At 38.1% G+C, this 25,532-nt stretch overlaps 1 protein-coding gene across 1 annotated transcript in view; it reads right to left on the bottom strand.

The window, feature by feature from the left end:
• Nucleotides 1-25,532, bottom strand: part of LOC110442650 (protein RRP5 homolog) — a 165,731-nt gene that overhangs the window by 69,025 nt on the left and 71,174 nt on the right. The window contains exons 21-27 of the mRNA XM_021486343.1: nt 22,191-22,410; nt 20,466-20,597; nt 16,527-16,663; nt 14,229-14,342; nt 12,627-12,694; nt 6,381-6,518; nt 5,762-5,855 (exon numbers count right to left, since the gene is read on the bottom strand). Of these exons, the coding sequence (XP_021342018.1) occupies nt 5,762-5,855; nt 6,381-6,518; nt 12,627-12,694; nt 14,229-14,342; nt 16,527-16,663; nt 20,466-20,597; nt 22,191-22,410 (903 nt within the window). The remainder of the gene's footprint in view (nt 1-5,761; nt 5,856-6,380; nt 6,519-12,626; nt 12,695-14,228; nt 14,343-16,526; nt 16,664-20,465; nt 20,598-22,190; nt 22,411-25,532) is intronic.

Below are 25,532 nucleotides of genomic sequence, written 5' to 3' on the forward strand. Positions count from 1 at the left end.
TGCCACCTAAAAGACGAGGGAGAGCTCCAACCAGGACCCCTCCTCAAGTAGCCAACGCAGATTCTTCCCTTCTACAAGAATCCGTGGCATTACGAGGTAGGAGACGACAAACTTCTCCATCTCCCCCCACAGGGCCTCGGGGACAAAGACATCGTTCCCGCTCTGCACTGGATGGTACCAATCCTTTGAACTGGCCTGTCGCCAAATTGTGCCAAGAACTTAAGAATTCCGGCATGGATTTACCGACGTCTACACCACACAAAACGCTTGTGAAAGTGTACCAACAACTACACAACACCGCCATACACGTGGATCTCGAACAACAACAACAACAATCTCAACATTCGGGATCACGTGACATGCTATCTCTGGCAACTTCAGGCACTTCCGGTACGGAGTCACGTGATAGTCAAGATGGCGTCCGCAACCACCAAGATGGCGCCAACCATAGTCAGGACACAGCTTTGAACAATCTACGGCAAGAAATGACTTTAATTCAAGCCACACTTGCCCAAATAAACAACCGCTTCATAGGTGCCGGCGCTAACAACTCCGCAAATAACCCCACGGTGGAACAGGCGCCCACTCAAGGTAGGGAAAGTCTTTCTTCTACGCATGACCATGCAAAGAAAAGGGTTTCGATGGACGACCTACCGGAGGTCAACATCGTTCCTCAACATCTCCGCAGCGCCATATACGCACACAAACACATAAATCTGGCCTTACTTCTCATTCCCGGCATGGACAGCGATACTGAAACAAAAATCATCGACCAGTCCGGTAACCAGGTCATCGTAAAAAGTAATGACCCCAGAGCTATGCGTCATCTAAACATTCATGAGTTCAGGATTGCCTTCTCCCGTTTTAAAAACGTGATCTGTGAGAAAGAGCCAGAAAGACGCCGCGAACTCGACTCATATTCGGACCTCATTGACGACATGTTTGTGCAATATGGGGGCACCCACTACTACGACTACCACACTGCTTTCTCTAAAAAGGCAGAACAATACGAGGTCACCATGGGCCTTCAAATCAACTGGGCATCACGTAATACCGGACTCTACTTAAAGATGTTCTCAGGTCTGATAAGCGTCACGTGCGAACACTGTCATAGCGCTAGCCACTATTCCGGTTTCTGTCCCTCTCTCCTCAATACCAGATTCCACAACGACCAAACCAGTCCGCCCTACCCAGAACATGGGAAATCCAACCCCAAACAGGCAAACAACAACAACCAGGGTAGTTCCCAAGACCAAGCCCAACATAAGACTGACAAGAGGGGTCGGCCAAGGCTATTCCATAACGGAAAAGAGTTGTGCAACAATTACAATTCCATTGGCTGCATTCTCACCCACAACAATTTTGCACGAATGATTCACTGCTGCCAAATATGCAAATCACCCAACCATCCAGCTCCAGAGTGTGCAAAAGGAAAAAATAACCAAAAACGTCAATCAGCCACATCCAATCAGAACTGACTAAATGGACTCCCTGATATCACAACCGCCTTCAAGTCCTCAGGTTTCAAAGAACTGCGTGATTTCGATTCCAGGGCCAGCACGCCTATAAACATTGATAATCTGGAAAGCGAGTTAAGAGACCACCCGATCAAGAGTTTGTACAGAGTCTCGTCAATGGTCTCAAACATGGTTTCAACACAGGAATACAACACCACCCTAAAGTGAGTTTCACCTGTAAAAACTTACAGTCAGCAACTTCTCAGCCCCTGATAGTTTCCCAACTACTACAAACAGAACTCAAAAAAGGCTACATCATCGGACCGTTCAAAAGACCCCCATTCAAGATCTACAGAATTAACCCTCTCAGTTTAGCGCAGAAAAAGTATTCCAAAAAATACAGATCAATCGTGGACCTGTCGGCTCCCCATGATAACCCACAACATACCAGCCTAAATAAACTCATCGACAAAGATCAATATTCGGTCAAGTATGTGCGGGTCGACGATGCCATTTCTGAAATCAAAAAACTCGGGAAAGGTTCCAGCCTCAACAAAACAGACATTGTTGATGCATTCAAACTCTTGCCTATTCATCCAGATCTCTGGAAATTTCATGGCATACAATGGGAAGACAAATTCTACTTCTTCGTTCGACTTTGTTTCGGGTCAAGGAGTAGCCCAAAAATTTTCACTATGCTATCGGAGGTCATCCACTACATAGCTACGCACAACTATGGTATATCAAAAATGTTATTTCTGTTGGATGACTTCTTAACCATCGACCCCGTGCAGAATAATGGCCATAAGACCATGGAAACCCTTCAGTTCGTCTTCAATAGACTAAACATACCATTACACCCAGACAAAACCCTCGGGCCTGACACCTACATGACTTTCCTAGGCATAGACTTGGACACCATCAAACTGCAAGCATCGCTCCCCCCGGAAAAAATCTCGTGTATCATCGAGGTTCTGACCGAATTTGCGACACGAAAAACAGCAACAAAACGCGAACTGTTAAGTCTGCTAGGACACCTCAACTACGCATCGCGCATTATCATTCCAGGGAGAAGTTTTGTTTCCTATCTCCTTACCCTCGCCCACTCCGTTAAAGAACTTCATTTTCATGTCTCCATGAACCGTGACTGTGTTAGCGAAATCTTCATGTGGCGCTCATTCTTGCAGACATGGAACGGAATTTCGTTCTTTCATGACGACAACCTAACCAATTCCGCCGATTTCGAACTATTTACTGATGCAAGTGGAACTCATGGATACGGTGGTTACTTCCAGGGAAAATGGTTTGCCGAGCCATGGCCAAACACCATGCCAAAACTCGGTGTCTATCGCTTACATGGAACTCTTTCCAATCGTCGTGAGTGCACTCCTGTGGTCCAAAAACTGGCCCCGCAAGCGCATTCTCTTTCATTGTGACAACACCACCACTGTGGCCATAATCACAAAAGGTCGCAGTAAATCTCCAATGATTATGAAACTCATGCATACCCTTACCCTTTGCGCAGCTAATGAAAACTTTGTCGTGCATGCAAAACATATACCAGGAAAATACAATGTATTAAGCGACTGTCTTTCTCGTCAACAGATCAAGAAGTTCAGGGCACTGGCGCCACATGCGGACCACTACCCTCACAAGATCCCCTCACTGGACAAACTCTTGCTTACCTAAATCCGACAGTGACGAGGCTCTGGGAAACATCCCTAGCACAAGGTACCATCAACGTATACAATTCTGCATCAACCCTGTACAAAAGATTTCTCGTGCTCCATTCATTGTGGACTTCCACAAGTCCCGCCCCCCCAGAAGTGGACGAGGATACTCTGATCTACTTTGTGGCTTTCTGCGTAAACAAAAAACTTAAGTATCAAACCATCAAGCAATACCTCGCCGGCGTTCGCCACTTCTACATCACCTACAACATAAACTGCCCTCTCTCCCAACCAGCCATGATAAACAGACTACAACTCATCCTTCGAGGAGTCAAGAGGTCCCAGTGCAACTCTGAACCCAACCGCCTTCCAATTACCCATGATCTCCTGTTAAAGATCATCAACAGGCTTACCAAAGGTCAAACCACACTTGGTTCTTTCAAAAACCTCATGTTGTCAGTGGCTGCAAGATGGCCTTCTTTGGTTTTCTTCGTTGTGGTGAATTCACTAATAATTCACTTCGCATCATGGATATCGTGCTTAATGACCAGCTCTCAGCTTACACCTTACACCTACCCAGTTCTAAAACGGATGTGTTTCGACATGGTGTAAAAATTCACATCCACGTGACATCAACCCCTTCATGTCCCGTCAACCTCATGTAAGGGGAACTTACTGCTCAGAACCTATACAGGGGCTTCCACAACAGACCCCCTCTTCGTCACCGCCAACGGTGCCGTTCTCAGTCGGCCTTACTTCATATCGGCCATCAAATCCATCATTACAGACCTAGGTCTCGATGCTAACTCTTACAATGGCCACAGCTTCCGGATAGGGGCAGCTACCACAGCTGCCAAGTGTGACATTCCCGACCACATGGTCAAAACCTTAGGTCGGTGGTCTTCTAACTGTTATTTACGATACATTCGTCTGGATACAGACGACATTAGGAGGGCACAGATTCACTTGTGCCATCGCTAGCTGAGATGTCATGTGCCTTTATACTTGTACTTTTCCATCTTGAAGAACTCTTAATCACCCCGTGCCATCCTATGTGTGTTCCGTTATTACCAGTCATACTCTTTGACTATCGGAATGAACTACAATATGTAAGTGTATCTGTCTTACACAAGTATGTATACAACTGTTCGTGACCAGACACGGGATTTCATAGTGAGGAACATGTTCTCAAAACCTAAGTGTTCAGTCTTATCGGCCTTCACATATCCATATCTTCAACGTGATGGCGTGTTTATATTTAACATCTCTTGAAACTTTATGTATAACTATGTGTTGCCCAACCCAATCTACAATAGCTACTACACATGTATCATGTACTTCACACCCATATAACTATGAATTTTCCCCCATCATACCCCACACAACCCCATCCACACTGACACAGAACATTACCAAAACTGTAACTTTTTAACTATAATAATCTTTTGGGGGCTTTGTACTCACGAAGCATTGCCATTTCTACTAATCGCCAATACTTCGTTCTTCCAAATTGGCTTTCTTATATAATTCCGATATAAGTGCCCCCAAATAATTAAATATTCCTACATATTCATTGTCTGAGCCCATTAGCTCATCTCTCATCTATAAATAGGCTGGATAAACCGGGTCATGACTGTCTGGTTGGCAGCACTCGCTCCAATCATCTCTCCTCCCTGCAACTTAAGTTTCCTCTGGTCTCAGGCTCCGCCATGGTCATGAAACTTCAAGTAGGTAACAGCCCTACTTTCTCCAGTAGGTAACAGCCCTACTTTCCCCAGTAGGTAACAGCCCTACTGCCACAGTCATGACCATCTCCAGCCTAGTCTTACATGTATATTTCTTGGGGGTACTCGTGCATTTGTCGCCCCCCATTTGCCAAAAGATATTAGATGAAGTAGCATATTATCATTACATAATAAAGCTGTCAAACCTCATACCATTGTTGTTGTTTTCTTTAAACTGTAATACATGTACTTACATCGTCTATAGTGTCTGTAATACATGTACTTATATCGTCTATAGAATCTGTAATACATATATACTTACATCCTCTGTAGCATCTATAATACATGTACTCACATCGTCTATAGTGTCTGTAATACATGAACTTACACCGTCTATAATGTCTGTTATAATGTACTATCATCCGAAGTGTCTGTAATACATGAACTTACATTGTCTATATTGTTTGTAATACATGAACTAACATCGTCTATAGTGTCTGCTATAATGTACTATTGTCCGAAGTGTCTGTAATACATGTACTTACATCGCAATAGTGTCTGTAATACATGTACTAACATCGTCTATAGTGTCTGTAATACATGTACTTACATCGTTTATAGTGTCTGTAATACATGTACTTACATCGTCTATAGTGTCTGTAATACATGTACTTATATCGTCTATAGTGTCTGTAATACATGTACTTACATCGCAATAGTGTCTGTAATACATGTACTAACATCGTCTATAGTGTCTGTAATACATGTACTTACATCGTCTATAGTGTCTGTAATACATGTACTTATATCGTCTATAGTGTATGTAATACATGTACTAACATCGTCTATTGTGTCTGTAATACAGAATGTACATGTACTCAGTGTTTGTGCAGCTGTTTGTGGTACTTACATTTTTAATAGTGTCCAGGACTTCAGAAATGTGTACCCGCCCGTGTGCTTGTCCAACACTGATATTTATCTGTAGAGAGAACACTGCCTTTACACTGGAAAGAAACATGTACAAAACCATTTATTATTGATTACAATAAACAAAAGGCACAAGAACCTTGAAGTGCTCAACTAACTACTTAAAAATCAAGCTGAAAATTGAAAAAAGTAAAGAAAGCGTGCCCCAAGAAGGGCTAGCCTGTTTATTTTTATACTGAGTCGGATTGTATCACACATAAACTTTATTTATTTTACAACAATTATCATTCAAGCTTTGTCATCTTACCAGTTAATTATATCAATTACTCTTAGTTTCACATATCAGTCAAATGCCATAAACTATTTTTTCTTCATGTCATTGTGCACATAACTTCACCTCTTGTATCATCAAATGCCACTCTGCCAAGCGTTGAATTCACGCTGACTTTATGGTCAATGTCTTAAGTAAATGAATATTTGCTCCTTTTTTAATTAAATCAACAGTCCAAAGGTGAAAATCACCAATAAAACAGGTAAAAATGTCCTCTGTCATGCTTAACAATGCGAATTAGTCTGACTACAGACAACATGTGTGACGTTACCTGGCCATGACGAGGTCCCCAGCTTTATAGTCGTGAGGAGTTTTGATGTTCTTTAATACCTCTCCTTCCAAACCCTGCATCTCTAACTTCCTAGTCTCATGTAGTTCAAGAGCGCACAGGACATGTGTCTTGTTCACTCTGCAAATGTTCAAATGTGTGAATTCACACCTCACTTAATACATACATAACATTATATTTCCATAAAGTCAATAGACCCAGCTGGCCTGCAATTGCATATAATTTATTATTATATGCATGATCATTTCTCGCAATCACATTGGTCGGATCCTATACACGTGACCAGTCCTCAAAATCTCATGTAGACTGGTTATCCGGTGAATAACGATTTCTAACTATAGCCTGTATGGAAATTCCCCGGAACCTGTCGTAGCGCGTGCGCAGTTAGACTGGAACGCGATCTGTCAGACGACATTAGAAGATGGCTGCTGGCAAACAATTCTCCTCCGTTAGGAAAATTACCAAAACTATTCGAGGATAAAGATGCTGTTAACGTAAAAAAAGACCATTGAAAACGCAGTGCATTTTTTCCATGCTTACCTCAAGAAAAAGAATCTAGATGATGCGTTCGAAAGCTACAATGCTGAACTGTTGTATTCAAACCTGGTTAAATTTTACACGGAGGCTCGCGTACAAAATCAGAATTTTAATTTATTGTTGAAGCATATAATAAAACAGTTATGGGCTTTTGTGCTGGTAAATATGATGTGATATGAACCTGAAAGAGTGATATTGACCTTGGCTTATGGTGGGGATCTCAAAGGTTTCCATGTTATGACAAAAAGTAGTCCCTAAGGGTGTGGTCAGACTCCAAGATCAATTCTAATACCATGACTGTATTCTTCTCTTAATGTCCAGCAATTGTATATATATTATAAAGCTGAAGGGTGCATATGTCTCAGCAGTTTCCATACATGCCATACCTTTCCGGTGCAAAACAGTGAGATCAGGGATTATTTTTAGTGAGATTTGGTCAAAAATTGTAGGATTTTTTCTCTAAATTCGTGAGACATTTAAAACATACATTATATAGCATATATCATAGTATTGAATCATTTGGGTTATTCTGAAGCCTCTAATTACTTTGTTAGAGCCAAAATTTAAGATTTTTTGATATTTTAAATAATTTTAGAAAGGTTTACACGTGACATATTGTCCAGATAAAGCTATCAATATTTAAAAGTAAATAAATCACATAAAAGGCAAAATATAATAGTAATTAAAAAAGGAAGAAATTCCACAGGGATGTCCTTATTAACCAAGGTTAGAAAAAATATATCTCAAAACATTGGGAATATTTAATTCTAATTTGTTGTGGAAAAAATAACCAATAACTACTATTTTTATATCTTCTGTTTATGTTGTTTTCATTAACACTCAATCCCATCCCAACGGCAAGAGAATGAATACCGAATTCGATGTCAGTGTCCGGTTTCGATTTTATAGTCGCCTCCAACATTTCCATTTCGGTATTAACAGCTCCGACATCTCCTTATGTTGCTGTTTAATGTTAATATCAACTGTCATCACATATTAATTAGCAACTAGCCCCCACTGGATGTGGGATCACTGATTTAATTGCTTAACAATTCACACATCGGTGAGCAAGTAATCAAGCCATGCCCCGCTAAATCGGCTGGCCGGGCCATTCAGAACTTTCACACCTATGCTGCTAATTTGCCTGGCCTGTGATTTAAGTGGCTGGCATGTGACTTCAGACCTCGCGGTGACCAAGGTCAGTGTGAATCCATGTAGCTATTGTTTATTCACTAAGATTGACCAAATTTGTTTCTTTTCGTGAGATCTGATATTATTCGCAACAAAAAGCGTGAAAATGGGTTCCCATGCCGTGCAACATTTTGGAAGGCTGTTTTTCGTGAGTCTCACGCCTAAATCGTGAGATATGGCATGTATGAGTTTCAAAGTTATGACCAAGGAACAGACCTGCTGGTCAATTCGTTTGTAAATTTTGTATCTGTCCCTTTGTGCCTAGCCATTGTGATTATGGTTATGGGTAGGGAATCTATATTTTAAAAGTCATGACCACGTGACTAAGTCTCCATGGGTGGGGCCAGACCCTGGAGCCGTTCTGGTAGAACATGTGTATTTGTCTCTTTATTTTCAGCAATTGTATTTGTAGTCTAGTATGGGGATCTCCAAGTTTAGAACACTTTTTGCCCATTGACCCACCAGTTAGCGTGATGATTCCACAACACAGTTTGTATGTTTCACTTGTATTTATTTACAGGTCTGCAAATTGTTCATATAGTTACAATTTCTTCTCAATAATATCCAGTCAATCTGGTACTCCTATCTTGCAGATTTGGGTCCAGATAAACTTATAAGCTTACCCAATACCTAGGTGAAGACACTTACCCTGTACTACCCTAATATTACGAACAGTTAGCTAGAAGGATGTGTTTCCAACTGGAGTTTAAATTCATTTATATACAAAACCCTAACTGATACAAAAAACTTATGAATTGAATATGAAAGAACATATTCTCTAGCTTATAATGATATAACTTAACTTATACCTATGACATAGATATAAGCCATTTCAAATGACTGATAAATTGATACAACTTCCAAACTACTGACTAGTTTAAAATTATAAAAACAGTGTCTTAAACTACATATTATGTACATTCAAATGGTATCAACATTATTCTCTAAATGATAACTATCAATTAGAAATAAAACATTTAAACTACAAAACAAAAACAAGTATCTACATATAGGTGAAGTGTCAAACCTAGCTATGTCCCAGTGGGATACGTATCCTCACAGCTGACCATCACCCTACAGCAAGAGGGAGCTGACACAGCATGACACTTCCTACACACCTAACACAAATCGCTTAGCACTTACAATTTACCTGGCTAGCAGATTTACATTACTACAATTACTCCCTCATCTAACAAAATTTAGTCTCTTTATACCGCGTAGTTTCAAGATAATATCAAATTCAAATATCACTTGAATGCTCTCACAATCACTCAACATATCTACATATTTATTTAAGAATGATACTTTTTTGTTGAAATTAATGTCACTTGTTGGAGATAAAGTAGCTAGGTTTCACATAAATCCCAATAATTGAAAGTTCAAGGTGTCTTAAAGTCACTTGTTCATGTAAACTGATATTTGTAAATCACAAAAGTCACAAAATCACATTTGTCATTGTTTGCACTTCCTTTTCCTTATTCTTGCTTTGCCAGTTTGAGTTCTATATCCCCCACCCCTTAGCCCGGGGGGTCAGCCCCATCATTTGTACACTTTTGAATCTCCACTACCTAGGGATGCTTTCTGTCAAATATGGTTGATATCCATCTCTTAGTTCCAGATAAGAAGTCGCTTAAAGCAATATAGCCAAATTGACACCTTTTTGGCCCCGCCTCTCAGGAGTCAACCCCTCCGTTTGTACAATTTTTGAATCTCCACCACTTAGTGATGATTCAAGTCAAGTATAGTTGATATCCATCACTTAGTTCCAGAGAAGTCGTTAAAAGCAATATAGCCAAATACCCTTTTTGGCCCCAGCCCCTCAGCCTCCTTAGGGATCAGCAATACCATTCGTACATTTTTGAATCCTTGCCTCCCATGAATACTTTTGATCAAATATGATTGATATCCAGTGCATAGTTCTACGGAAGAAGTCGTTTGTAGCAATATAGCAAAATTGCCCCCTTTTGGCCCCGCCCCTCAGCCCCCTGGGGGGTAAGCCCCTCCATTTGTACAATTTTGAATCCCCACTACCTAGGCATGCTTCCAGTCAAATATGGTTGATATCCATCACTTAGTTCCAGAGAAGAAATCGCTTAAAGCAGTATAGCCAAATAACCCTTTTTGGCCCCGCCCTTCAGCCCCCTGGGGGGTCATCCACACCATTTGTACAATTTTGAATCCGTGCCTCCCATGAATGCTTTCCACCAAAGATGAACGATATCCATGGCATAGTTCTACAGAAGAAGTCGCTTAAAGCAATATAGCCAAATTGACCCCTTTTGGCCCCGCCTCTCAGCCCCCTGGGGGGTCAGCCCAACCATTTGTACAATTTTGAATCCCCACCACTTAAGTATGCTTCCAGTCAAATTTAGTTGAATTCCAATCAGTGGTTAAGAAGAAGAAATTGTTGCTCACCTTGGCCCTTCACCCAAGCATGCTACTGACCAAATATCATCTCCCTGGGCAGTTTGGTTATCGAGGAAGAAGATGTTTAAAGTTTTTAACTTATTTGACCCCTGTGACCTTGAAAATAGGTGAAGGTCATTAATTTTAACAAACTTTGTAGCCCTTCATCCCAGTTTGCTTCTGGCCAAATATCATCACCCTAGGCCTTTTGGGTATTAATAAGTCGATTAAAGTAAAATATTGACGCCGGACGCTGGACGTCGGCCGGACGAGGGACACCGCACCACGGCATAAGCTCACTTGGCACTTCGTGCCAGGTGAGCTAAAAATGTAGGAGAAAATCTCCGGACAAAGAATCAAATACTGAAATGAGTCTGGAGAAGAAGGTTTTGAAATATTGGTTAACTTTCCCTTTGGGGTCCCGCCCCACCCTGGCCCCTGGGGTTGGGGAAGGAAACCAAATTTTACAATTTGATACAATCTTCCTCCAAGGATGATTCTCACCAGGTAAGAATAATTTCCTACTGAAAATGAACAAAATATACCCAAATGTATTATTTCCCTACATAAACTAAAGCAAATTTTTACCCCGTCCCCAAGAGATACCAGATGGCCCGGGGGTACTGAAATTTTCAATTTTTAAAAAGCCCCTGATGATCTTTCCATCTATGCAGAGAAATTGACTATAGTACCTCCAAGTCTGGAGGAGAAGATTTTTGAAATATTGGTTAACTTTCCCTTTGGGACCCCACCCTGGCCCCTAGGGTTGGGGCAGGAATCCCAATTTTAAAATTTGATACAATCCTCCTCAAGGATGATTCTCACTAAGTAAGATTAATTTCCTACTGAAAATGAATGAAATAAACCCAAAAGAGTTATTTCTCTATATAAACTATAATAAACTTTACCCCCTCCCCAAAGGAGAACGGATGGCCCGGAGGTACTGAAATTTACAATTTAAATAAAGCACCGGATGATCTTTCCATCTGTGCAAGAGTCCCTTTGGGGCCTCCTCCTGGCCCCTGGGATTGGGGTAGGTATCCCAATTTTATAATGTTATAGCCTCATCTACCAAGGATGATTCTGACCAAGTTTGAAATAATTCCATCCACTGGTTCTTGAGAAGGAAGTTTACACTCGACGACGGACGGAAATCGTTCAGAATAGGTCACTTGAGCAAAGCTCAGGTGACCTAAAAATCTACAATAAATCTACTGCCAGATAAGTGTTTTTCTCCAGACCTTTCAGTAGCACGGCACTCTGCTCCTATGATTTTTATCATGATGCTATCCTACGTATTTCACTTATGATACAGCCTCATTAACAAGCTATTAATCTGGCACATAGAAACAAAATAGCAGTCACACATTCAAAGTTCATAAGGTGGGTGTTAAGTTTCATTTAAATCAATATCAATTTATTAACTTAGGAGGAGTAGTGTCAACAAAAATGTGTCTGCAGACAAACAGACAGATCGGAAGACAGACAAGCTGATTCTATATTACCCGTAAGATTTGTTGCAGAGGGTATAAATACAACTTTATGGAATCGATGCATCGCTAGCTATTTAACCGGACTTATTTTATCAGAAATATTCACTGCCATGTTGAAATCTTAAATAAGTTCCTATTTAAGCAAGTTTCCTTAAAGTCAGATGATACAAAATTAAGTTGAATTCTAAGGTGTTTTTTATCATATAACTGCCATAACTATGCAACACAACTGATTTTCCTTCTAAATGTTTTGTTTTTAAGGATCTTCAGACAAAGTCTTACTAATTGGTAGCCCATATTACAGACAGCTTCTCTCATTTCTGATGACATTTCTCAATTACCGGATACCCCATGGTACATATGTTGTTGCTTTGAATATTTTACAATGTTGTTGGCATATGGACAGCTACGAGCCACTTATATTGATGATTTACAAATGGCTGTCTGTGAACCTACACACTGTACTAATTAAAGACTTGATTAAATTAATATCAAATTAATTTTTGCAATTTTAGTTATGCACTCAAGAAATAGCAACCCTTCTACATGCTTATATGGTATTACACTGAATGATTGCTATGAATTAAATGACAACACTTACTGTTTGACAATGACGGGGTGGACCTGGCCAGAGTAGAACTGATACATCTCAAGTACATCATTCAGGTGCTGCAACATTAACAGTCAAGTCTCGCATACAAACACAATATCACTTAAATACTAGAAATTGTTGGCTAACAATTTGAGGGGCTTTTCACTGTAAGGACTGATTTGGCCTTCTAATAATAACCTGTGCAAGTCTACAGTAGCTGACTGAGTAGTGGGGGATTCCCAGAGTGCGAAATGACGTCAGCTGAGAAAGAATGGATCAATATAAGCAGCCAATGGCGGTGTTGTATAGGAATGTAGTCCGTATACCCAATATAGTGCATTTTAACTTTGACCCTGCCGAAAACCGGAAGTTGACATTTTTTGTTAAAACAGTATGAAAGAAAAAGTTTGCTCTTGCTTATCTCTATAGGATATCCAAAGATCAACCTCGTGTTTGATATCATTAACAAAATATATTGGTATTTTCGAAATTTTCTTGATTAAAAGTAATTTTATTTTTTCAAACATTTGTGACCTTGATTGTGACCTTGATAGTTGATCAATGTCAACCATTTTTTCAAACCTGATACCCTGACATCTCAGAATCTTTAATATTAAATATCAGGACTCTAGACCTCATGGAACTTAAGAAGAAGATGTTACCAAATGTAGTGCATTTGAACTTTGACCGCTATCGAAAACCAGAAGTTGACATTTTTTGTTAACACAGTATGAAAGAAAAAGTTTGATCTTGCTTAATTCTATATGAAATATTAAAGATGAATCTCATGCTTGATTTCGTTAATGAAATATATTGGTATAGGCTGTTAACCAATCAGAGTGCGTGGCGGCCATCTTAGAATATTAATTGCTCCAAAAAGTAACATGAGTTCGTAAGGGCTCCCAGAGGAATACATGTACCAATTGTGGTTAATACTGTAATGGCAGAATTGGATAAGAAGATCGTTGAAGTTTGTAAAAATATTGTCGGCTTTTCAATAAAGATCAAAAGGCAATAATGAACACGCCATAGGACGTTAACGGTAAGTGTTACAGAAAAACTAGACATCAAATTCATCGAATGGCATTCTACATCAATCTGTAGAAGGATTTTTAAAAAAACATGAATAATCAATGTTTTTAAAAAATGGTGACCTTTGACCCCAACAGCATGCTTTTTTATTTGACTTTTTTTTTTAAATAACATGAGCTAATAAAAGTTAGCCCTGATGATTATCTACATATAATATAATTGCGTCAATTCTGTTAATCAAACTGTTTTTGAGTTATGGCTATTTTAAGATATTGAGGTAGGACGTCATGGTGGCCATATTGGATTTTGACCTACTTGAAAATGTTCCTGGAACATTTTCAGACCTTTGCCTACAACATACCTAAAATACTACAAACCTATCTTTTACTTATAAAAAGATATAGAATCCACAAAAACGGCAGAAGAATAAGAAGAATAATAAGAAGAAAAAGAAACATAACAAAAACAATAGGTCTTTTCACCAGTTGGTGAAAAGCCCTAATTAGTAGTGGTGGTACTCATAGATCAAAACAAGATTCCTTCACCACACTATCTGGTAGTAGCATTGTGCTGACTTACTCTTTTGACGGGAATGTAGGCCAGGGTTCCTGCCCCCTGCCCCTTCAGCGTGCCCACCACAAAATTCTTCCTCACCAGCACAATTCTACAGTTGACTTTCTGTCTAACCACGATCTGCAAACAAAGGAAATTAACGATCAAGCCACTGGAGCTATTAATATAAAAAAAAAATCATCTTTAAAACAGATGAAGTAATAAGGTTCTCATATAATATATATATGGTTTGTGTTTGACAAACGGCAGTACATGTATGATATTAGAAACATCAATTATGAAAAGTTCTTCTGTACACAACCAATATTTTGTTTGTGTAAAAAAGAACTTTTCATCATCCATACTTACATACCTGAAGAAAAAGTTTAGAAATAGAAACATCAAGTTTTGCTGTGTGTGTAAATTTTGCCATTGTCAGGTACGGTGAAAATACAATCACAAATTTTGCGAATATTTGTTAAATACAAATTTGATCTAGTAATAACAAGAGGCCCAATGGGCCTGCATCACTCACCTCAAATTAATCTCACACTTGTAACCTTAGAAGTGATCTAAAATCAAGCTACAGGCAAAATATCAGTATTCATGACTACAAGTCACTCAAAAGAACATGTTATTTTTTTTTTTTAATTTCATCCCTGTGACTTTGAAAGTTGAATAAGGTCATTACGTTGAACAAATTTTATAGCCCTTCATCTCAGGATGCTACTTGCAAAATATCACAACCCTATCCTTTTGTTTATTTAGATTATAATAGGTCATTTAAATGTTTATACATATTTGACCAAATGTGACCTTAAAAATGGGTCAAGGTTATTCAAATGAAAAAGCTTGATAGCCCTTCAACCAAGCATGCTTCTGGCTAAATATTAACATTCTGAGCCTCATGGTTATTTAGAAGAAATTTGACCCATGTGACCTTGAACATAAGTAAAGGTCACTCACTTTAACAAAGTTGGTAGCCCTTGATCCGAGCATGCTACTGACCAGATATCAAGATTCTAAGCCTAATGGTTATTCAGAAGATGTTGTTGAAAAGTTTTAACATATACTACTCACATTTTGCTAAGGATCACTTTTATTTTTGGGCATACGTGAAAATAAATATTTTATTTGGTTTATACAGAGATTCTTTTTGAAAAATTGATTGTTCTTTTAATTCATCAGCATGCAAAAATTCCAAAAATCGTAATTACAATCAGAAAACAAGCCACAGGAAAAGGGTTACCCTTAAAATTGGAAACAACGAGGTATTCACTGAAAAACTTAAATTGAACGAAACTCATCCTAAATAAACAGAAACTGTTTAGTAATCGAGTGTGAGGTCCATGAGCATCAATCACAGCTTCAGAACGTCTGGGCTTCACAGCGTCTGCACATGCCTCCAATGAGATCGTGTATCTGGTTTTGTGGGATAGCGTTCCACTCAGCTACCGAAGCTGTTCCCAGCTCCTGGAGCGTTCTTGGCTGAACATTTCTGGCAGAGATAGCTCTTCCCAGGTTGTCTCCATACTCTAACGCGCCTCTCGGTGAAGAAGAGACAGAATCTGGACTCGTCAGTAAAAAAAAACGGTTCCCATTCCTGAAGAGTCCAAGTGCTATGAGCTTTGGCCCAATCTAATCGGTCCCTAACATGGCGGGCAGTTAAAGGAGCTGGTATTGCTGCTCTACGTGACCTTAAACAAGCATCATGAAGATGGTTCCTAAATGTCTGAGTGGCTACCCGGGTACCAGAAGCATTTAGGAGGTCATTTCGTAAAGCTGTGGCAGTCTGGAACCTGTGACGCCTAGCCTGTATGAGCAAACTTGGTAGCCCTTCATCCCAGCATGCTAATGGCCAAATATCATCACCCTCAGCATTTTGGTTATTCAGAAGTTGTTTAAATTTTCTAACATATTTGACCCCTGTGATCTTCAGTATGGGTATACGTAAAGGTCATTTATTTGAACAAACTTTGTAGCCCTTCATCCCAGTTTGCTTCTGGCCAAATATCATCACCCTAGGCCTTATTAGGATGATGATATTTGGCCAGTACCTTGTGGGTATTAAAAAGTTGTATAAAGTAAAACTATTGACGCCGGACACCAGGCGGACAACGGACGCCACACCACTGCATCGGGCCAGGTGAAGGGCTAGCAATTATAGATGTCCAGATGCCTTAATCACTCAGCCATAAGGCCACTTCAGAGTGACATTCACCTTGAGGGCTGGAACCTTGGAAACTAGAGAAAAGGTATTGTAAAAGATATACATGTAGTTGAGGTTTTGTGATACAGTATCGTGAAAGGATTAGATACCCATACCTTGGAGGCTGGAGGACCCTTCCTGTTGATGAAGCCCTTGACCACGTCTTTCAATATACAAAGCTCCACACACTCTTCCTTTGTGTCTAGGTTGATGACTAGCCCTCTTACCTCACCTCCTTTGCTTATATCTAAATCTGTAACAAGAAACAGGACTGTCTAAAACAGAAAAGAACTATTAAACAATGAAAACAAACATACGATTTTTGTCCTTCAACCTCAACATTTAATTAATTCCCTCTTTGTCATTCAGTAAAAATAATAGCTCATATATTTCTATGTTGTCTGTAATTATGTCTGCCCTACACATAGCTAGTAGCCCTATCTTTATACTATCCATGTGATCTTGACCTGTATCACTAAACTGGATTTTTAAGCAATCATGGCACATGATTCTCAAATTGGACAAACATGGTAGCCCTTCATCCCAGCATGCTACTTGCCAAATGTCATCATTCTAGGACTTTCGGTTATTGAGAAGAACTTGTTTAAAAGTTTTAAACATATTTGACCATTGTGACCTTGAAATTTTGTCAAGGTCATGTACTTTAAACAAGAGACCCATAGGGCCTGTATCGCTCACCTGGATATCAAAAGTAATCATGGCAAAATCTTCTCCAAATAAGATCCAAGGGAATGGGCCAGACCCCAAGGCTAATCCTTGTATCATATCTGTATTAGACTCGTCATGCCCAGCAATTTTATAGGTACCAAGGACCAATTATAATATCATGACGTCATTCATCTCTTTATGCCCAACAATAGTATGTATAGTTTTGGGGTGGGAATCTTAACCATTTTAAAGTTATGACCCAGGGGTTAAGTCTCCAAGGGTGGGCCAGATCCTGGGGTCAATTCTAATATCATGACTGCTTTCATCTCTTTATGCCCAGCATTTGTATAATATTAAACAGTTTTGGGGTTGGGATCTAAACTGTTTCAAAGTTAAGACCCAGGGACTATATGTCTCCAAGGTTGGGGCCAGACCCCTAGGCAATCCTGGAAGCATATGTGCATTCTTCTCTTCATGCTCAGCATTTGTATATATGGTAATAGGGTGGGGATCTCGACCATTTTCAAGCATTAAACTATTTTTTGCCCCACCCCTTAGCCCGGGGGGTCAGCCCCATCATTTGTGCAATTTTGAATCTCCACTACCTAGGGATGCTTGTCAAATATGGTTGATATCCATTTCTTAGTTCCAGATAAGAAGTCGCTTAAAGCAATATAGCCAAATTGACCCCTTTTGGCCCCGCCCTTCAGCCCCCTGGGGGGTCAGCCCAACCATTTGTACAATTTTGAATCCCCACCACCTAAGTATGCTTCCAGTCAAATTTAGTTGAATTCCACTCAGTGGTTAAGAAGAAGAAGTCATTACTCACCTTGGTCCTTTGGACCATGTGAGCTAAAAAAAATGTAGGAGAAAATATCCGGACAAAAAATCAAATACTGAAATGAGTCTGGAGAAGAAGATTTTTGAAATATTGGTTAACTTTCTCTTTGAGGCCCCCGCCCCACCCTGGCCCCTGGGGTTTGGGCAAGAATCCAAATTTTACAATTTGATACAATCTTCCTCCAAAGATGATTCTCACCAAGTAAGAATAATTTCCTACTAAAAATGAACAAAATATACCCAAAAGTATTATTTCCCTATATAAACTAAAGCCACTCCATTTGTACAATTTTGAATCCCTGCCTCCCATAAATGCTTCCCACCAAATATGTTCTGATTATGAGGGCTTTTCACCATCAGATTCGTGAGATTTTTGCATTCAAATCTTTTGATTGGTAAGCAGACATGTTCAAAGTCTTTCAGGTATATTGTAGGCCATGATTTACTGATGTTATTGCAACATTTTCGAGTACGACAAAAATCAAATATGGCTGCCATGACATATGTCAAAATCTTAAAACCGCCATATCTGAAAACCGTTTATTATACAGCATTTATGCCTGATATCATTTGCAGATATTGCTTGGGACTAACTTTTTCTCTTAAAAGTGTCAAATTAAAATCCTCCGTGTCGGGTTAAAGGTCATCAGTTTTTCAACTTTTTCATTTTTAAACTACTTTTTAAAAATCTTTTTGCAGTCGATGTGAAATTCCATCCCAATGAATCGGCTGTCTTCAGTTTTTCTGTAGCGTTTAGCGTAAACGTCCTACGCTATTTTAAATATTACCTTTGATCTCAAAATCTTACTGCAGAGAAACGTTCCGTACTTGAGCAATTCTAGTACACGCTGGTTATACTACATCAGTTACTACGCACTCTCAATCTTAAAAGTATGGATAGGCTACATCTCTACTGCAGTGGGTATCATCAGCCTTTCTTTTGCATGGCAAACCGATCCGATATAGAAAAAATGCTAGTTTCAATTCATCATCCTGATGTACATTACATAGTCAACTATGGACTTTATTACTTTTACGTACTACCTTCCTATACAACACCACCCATTGGCTGCCTATATTTATCCATTCTTACTCTGACGTCATTTCGCACTCCGGGAATCCCCCACTACTCAGTCAGCTACTGTAGACTTACACAAGTTCATGCCTGATACTGGGTGTGACTGAATTTTCATTGACTGCAAACACTGCACTTTTTCTTACTCAAAGTCACGACAGCTGTGTTCTAAGGAAATTTTCAGAAATATCTATTAATTGTTAGAAGCAAAAGACCACGATCAAACCCAAATCAGTCCTAGCGGTGAAAAGCCCGTCAAATTGTTAGCCAACAATTTCTAGTTTTGATTGTAAATGGTTCAGATATCCTATATAAAGCCATATTATTAATTCACCAGATCCATTAATCCAATATGGCCACCATCTGTTGTTCTGATTGGCCGAGACAACATTTGCTATTGGTATGATTTGTTCTTACTTGGCTATAAATTGTACAAGTGGATAGTGTGCATGGTGATTAAGGACATAATATCCAGATCCATAATCTAACATGATCAACATGGCTTTTGATTGGCTGAGACTTTCAGATATTAACTTCCGTTTTGCTGGTCTGACAAGGGCCCTTGCTGACCTTGTTTTTGTTTATGTATATTTTTCTTGATAATGTTTTATCTTAAGGTCAAAGGAGTGTATTGCTAAGCGGAAATAGGAAGTACATCCCTAGTTGAAAACCCAATGTAGGGAGACAGTATCACAATTTCAGCATATTCTAATGTTTAATATTAAACTGACGAATATTATATGTTGATTATTAACGGAACAGAGTGTTCTTTCAATATTAAAGTATTTCAAAGCAATCCAGGCATTAATTCAGTTGTTTTTTAATCAATGAGTCACATGTGTCCATTTATCTGTACTTCGGAAAACCGGCTACCTATTTCACTATTGTCAAGTTTTTCAAGAACGATAACTCTTACATGCAATTACTATGTGTATATAGTTTTACTATAAAATGTCAATTTTTAATCGTTTCAGTATTTACGAAATTGATATACATTAATGCAATACTAATCTATGTCAGTATCATTTTTATTGACATTATTTTGCAAAATATTGTGTTTCATATTTTTTTCAAAATTCACTCCTTTTTACATAAATTTCCATTTAAAGTCCTTAAAATTCTGACAACCTATAGGCAGAAAATTTTCTTTACTTCAAAGCAATATAATGAAGAAATTCTACTGAGAAATGGCGACACAATCCAAGATTGTTTTTGGTTTGGGAAATAGGATAAACCGTCCTCCGTCTAGTCTTTCTGGATATCTTTCGTCTGCATTACACTCGCCCCACGCGCATCGAATTACCATCTTGATGTCGTCTCTCTAGCTGTTGTCCCACACCGTAATATTTTTGTTTGTGGGACAATATGGCGGACGTGTATACACTGTGTCGGTGATAATTATTTCCGGCTCTGTGATTGGTCAATTAATGTACGCGTCGGAAAGGTCTATTACCTTAACCTGAGAACTTACCGTCCATGTTATCATGTGTGATGACTGCTCTACAACCACTGTCCAGCACACACAGCAAGCCCATTTCTGTGACCTCTGTGACCTTGCCACCACAAATATCCCCCACATGGTGCTTCCACAGTACCTTTTTTCCTGTTAATCAATTAATCAGAACTAATTTTGAGAGTCATTCTTTGAAAAAAAGAAAACTATTTCACATGGAGAAGAAAAATATTTTTTTTTGTTCTCCTTTGACAAGTTAGAAACATTAAGTGTACTTAGCCTGGTGAGTTTCACATCAGCCACGAAATATATTGTTCCTAGGAGTACACTATACTTCTTTACAACACATTGTTCCTAGTGGTACACTATACTTCCTTACAATACATTATTCCTAGGGGTACATTATACTTCCTTACAATACATTATTCCTAGGAGTACACTATACTTCCTTACAATACATTGTTCCTAGGGGTACACTATACTTCCTTACAATTCATTATTCCTAGTGGTACACCTTACTTCCTTACAATACATTATTCCTAGGGGTACACTATACTTCCTTACAATACATTGTTTCTAGGGGTACACTATACTTCCTTACAATACATTATTCCTAGTGGTACACTGTACTTCCTTACAATACATTATTCCTAGGGGTACACTATACTTCCTTACAATACATAATTCCTAGTGGTACACTGTATTTCCTTACAATACATTGTTCCTAGGGGTACACTTTACTTCCTTACAATACATTATTCCTAGTGGTAAACTTTATTTCCTTACAATACATTGTTCCTAGGGGTACACTATACTTCCTTACAATACATTGTTCCTAGTGGTAAACTTTACTTCTTTACAACACATTGTTCCTAGGGGTACACTATACTTCCTTACAATACATTGTTCCTAGTGGTAAACTTTGCTTCCTTACAACACATTGTTCCTAGTGGTAAACTTTACTTCTTTACAACACATAATGTCTAGTGGTAAACTTTATTTCCTTACAATACATTGTTCCTAGTGGTAAACTTTACTTCTTTCCAACATATTGTTCCTAGGGGTACACTATACTTCCTTACAATACATTGTTCCTAGTGGTAAACTTTACTTCCTTACAACATATTGTTCCTAGGGGTACACTATACTTCCTTACAATGCATTGTTCCTAGGGGTACACTTTACTTCCTTACAATACATTGTTCCTAGTGGTAAACTTTGCATCCTTACAACACATTGTTCCTAGTGGTAAACTTTACTTCTTTACAACACATTATGTCTAGTGGTAAACTTTATTTCCTTACAATACATTGTTCCTAGGGATACACTATACTTCTTTACAACACATTGTTCCTATTGGTACACTAAACTGCCCTTAAAGTCATAGTACATTGTTCCTAGGGCTCTTGCTATTAGAAAAGTTACACATTGCAAAACACCTGTACAGATAGACAAAAAAAAAAAGGAAAGAGATCACTTATTTCATAGAAATGTTCTAATCTGATATGTTATAATTCTAATAAAAAAAACTAATATTAGCATTCATGACACACATCACATCTCCAGCACACACACAGGCATACATACATAGGGAGATATTAGCCAGGTAGCATAGGACTAGTTTAAAGCCCCTGATAAGGCAGCTTTCCCCCCCCCCCCCCCCCCCCAGGTCTCTGGGCACTATATCAAATGTTGTATATTATTATTATTATCATTATTATGAAAAACTATACACAGTAATACCATGTTCGCCTTTTGACATTTTTTGGGCCAAATCCATCACTGCTAGTGTGTCTTTAAGGAGGTTAATTCCAATATCTGTATCACCATCATAACAGTCTGCAAGTCGGAGGGAAGCAAGCAAGCGTGACTTCTCTCTGTCCACCTGTATGATCTTTGCACAAACTGCTTGACCCTCAGAAAATACGACCGACGTATTGCGCAAGAATGTGTCTGCCGCATACTGTAATAAAGTTTGTAATAAATCTTTATAACAACAAAAACAACTCTCCTCCTGACAATGGCTTTAAATAATTACTAGAAGATGCAATCACAAAATAAGTCTCAGAATCAGAATCAAAAACAAGAGGCCCAGGGGCCTGTATCGCTCACCTGGTTATTTAAGCAATCATGGCACAATACTTACATTTGCTCTGTAATGTCAAGTTGTAACCACTTCAGACATGTAGGGTAAGAACTTGGAAGCGTTACTATGGAGACTTTATTATTCATAAAGAATTAAGGTTGTTACTATTACTAGCACATTAGTTGGGTTAGAGATAAAAAGTATGTGATGGCTGTTCATTTGTCGAATTGTCTATATAAACAATACCAACTTTACCCCCTCCCCAAAGGCAAACGAGGGACCTGGGGCACATGAAAATCACAAAGTATATAAACCACTCAAAGGCCTTTACAACTATGAGTAGTATTTGATACTAGCATTTCTGGAACTGCAGAAGAAGATTTTTGAAATTCGCCTCCTTTTTTACCCCAAAACCAACCCCTAGAAGGTCAGGGTCACAAAAATTATACCAACAGACCTTCCTCCCCTAACAAGTATTTCTGTCAAATATGAGCAAACTCCGTTCAAAACANATACTTTTTATACCTGCATAAAATGTACCCCCCCCCCCTCCTTCTCTATTTTTAATCCAATTAAGTTCAGGACTTGAACAGGACATTACAGGGGAATATTTATCGACCCCCTTCCCCACTAACCCCCACCCCCGGGGCTCGGAATTTATGCTGAAATAATTTTTAATCACTGGACACTATAGATTTGGGGAGTCATGTAAAAACATTTACAGTTATGTTATAGTCATTACCCAACCTATATTCAACTCCCCACCCCCCGGATACTTTTTATACACCCGACCAAAATGTACCCCCGGATACTTTTTATACCCTGACCAAAAAGTACCCCCCTATGAAAAATCTTATATTTGAATATTTTTTATTCAATTGAGTTCAGAATTTGAACAGGACATTACAGGGGAACATTTATCGACCCCTATCCCACCAACCCCTGCACCGGGGCCAGGAATTTATGCCGAAATAATTTTTAATCACTGGACGCAATAGATTTGGGGAGTCATGTAAAAACATTTACAGTTATGTTATAGTCATTTACCCAACCTATATTCAACTCCCCACCCCCCAGATACTTTTTATACACCCGACCAAAATGTACCCCCCGGATACTTGTTATACACCCGACCAAAATGTACCCCGGATACTTTTTATACCCTGACCAAAAAGTAAAATTTCATTATGTTTTATCCAAAATAAAGTATAATTGAGTGCGACAGATAAAAATGAAAAATAATAAAAAAAAAATGCACATTGCATATATAAAAGTCTGAATAAATATATTTTCCTTTATTTTGTCATTTTCAACTCATATTTGTTGTAAATAATGAACTTGGTATTATGAATACAAACTGATATTAATTTATCCTTTTCGTTTTCAAAACAACCCATATATCAAGATGATGTCAAATATATGGGGGAAAAAACCCAGCATTATTTGAACATGACAAAAAAATAAAGATACTAATTCATACTTGGTATGATATTATCCATCATATTTATCAATTAATTGACACAAAATATAGCAACCAAAACATCTTGTGTTGAACATAAAAGAGTGTTAAACTTAGACATACTTTACACACTTTTGCAATAATTGATAAAAATATTACAGTGTGTTACAAGTCATTTAATGTTAGCTGAGGTATAGCTACTGGCACTTATTTTTCTTTGATTTAGCTATGAATGATTCATTATTATCTCTGTTTATGGAAACCTTATTACAAAAATATATGCTCAAGAAAATCAATTGTCAATATACAGTACCTACATGAAATGAATTAAAGGCATTTTCCCAAACTTATGAACTCGGTATATAAACTGATGCTGCAATGGTAAGTATGATAATGTTAAGGTAATTATGGTAAAGTAAAGGTAATATTTGTAAGGTAAAGGTAATTATGGTAAAGTTAAGGTAATATTTGAAAGGTAATTATGGTAAAGTAAAGGTACTTATGTAAAGGAAAGGTAATTATGGTAAAGTAAAGGTAATTATGGTAAAGTAAAGGTAATTATCATAAAGTAAAGGTAATATTTGAAAGGTAAATGTAAATATGGTACTGTAAAGGTAATTAACATAAAGTAAAGGTAATATTTGTAAGGTAAAGGTTATTATGGTAATGTAAAGGTAATATTTGTAAGGTAAAGGTAATTATGTTACTGAAAAAGTAATTATGGTAAAGTAAAGGTAATTATGGTAAAGTAAAGGCAATTATGGTAAAGTAAAGGTAATTATGGTAAAGTAAAGGTAATATTTGTAAGGTAAATGTAAATATGGTACTGTAAAGGTAATTAACGTAAAGTAAAGGTAATATTTGTAAGTTAAAGGTTAATATGGTAATATAAAGGTAATATTTGTAAAGTAAAGGTAATTATGTTACTGTAAAGGTAATTATGATAAAGTAAAGGTAATTATGGTTAAGTAAAGGCAATTATGGTAAAGTAAAGGTAATTATGGTAAAGTAAAGGTAATATTTGTAAGGTAAAGGTAAATATGGTACTGTAAAGGTAATTAACGTAAAGTAAAGGTAATATTTGTAAGGTAAAGGTTATTATGGTAATGTAAAGGTAATATCTGTAAGGTAAAGGTAATTATGGTAAAATAAAGGTTATTATGGTAAAGTGAATGTAACAAGAGGCCCAAGAGGACCTGTATCGCTCACCTGAATATTTAAGCAGTCATAGCAAAATATTCTCATTAAATATTATATTGCACTAAAAATATTTCCCTCGCAAACTTTGTTGGCTCCATCTGTTGAAACTACCAGCAAAGTATTATTATAAGATTCTATGCTTTTTTATTCTTCTTCAGAAGTTGCTGACATATTTTTCCATGTGATCTTGTCAGTAGGTCAATGTCATTTTCCTTCTCAAATTGGTTAGCTCTATTCCAAAAAGCTACCAGCCAAATCTTATGAATCCATTCCTTTTAGTTCTCAAGAACAAATCCATTAAAATGTTGTTGACCTCTGTGACCTCTAAAGTAGGTTGAGG

The sequence above is a fragment of the Mizuhopecten yessoensis genome, unplaced genomic scaffold (assembly GCF_002113885.1).
Source record: "Mizuhopecten yessoensis strain PY_sf001 unplaced genomic scaffold, ASM211388v2 scaffold716287, whole genome shotgun sequence".
Taxonomy (NCBI): Eukaryota; Metazoa; Mollusca; class Bivalvia; order Pectinida; family Pectinidae; genus Mizuhopecten; species Mizuhopecten yessoensis.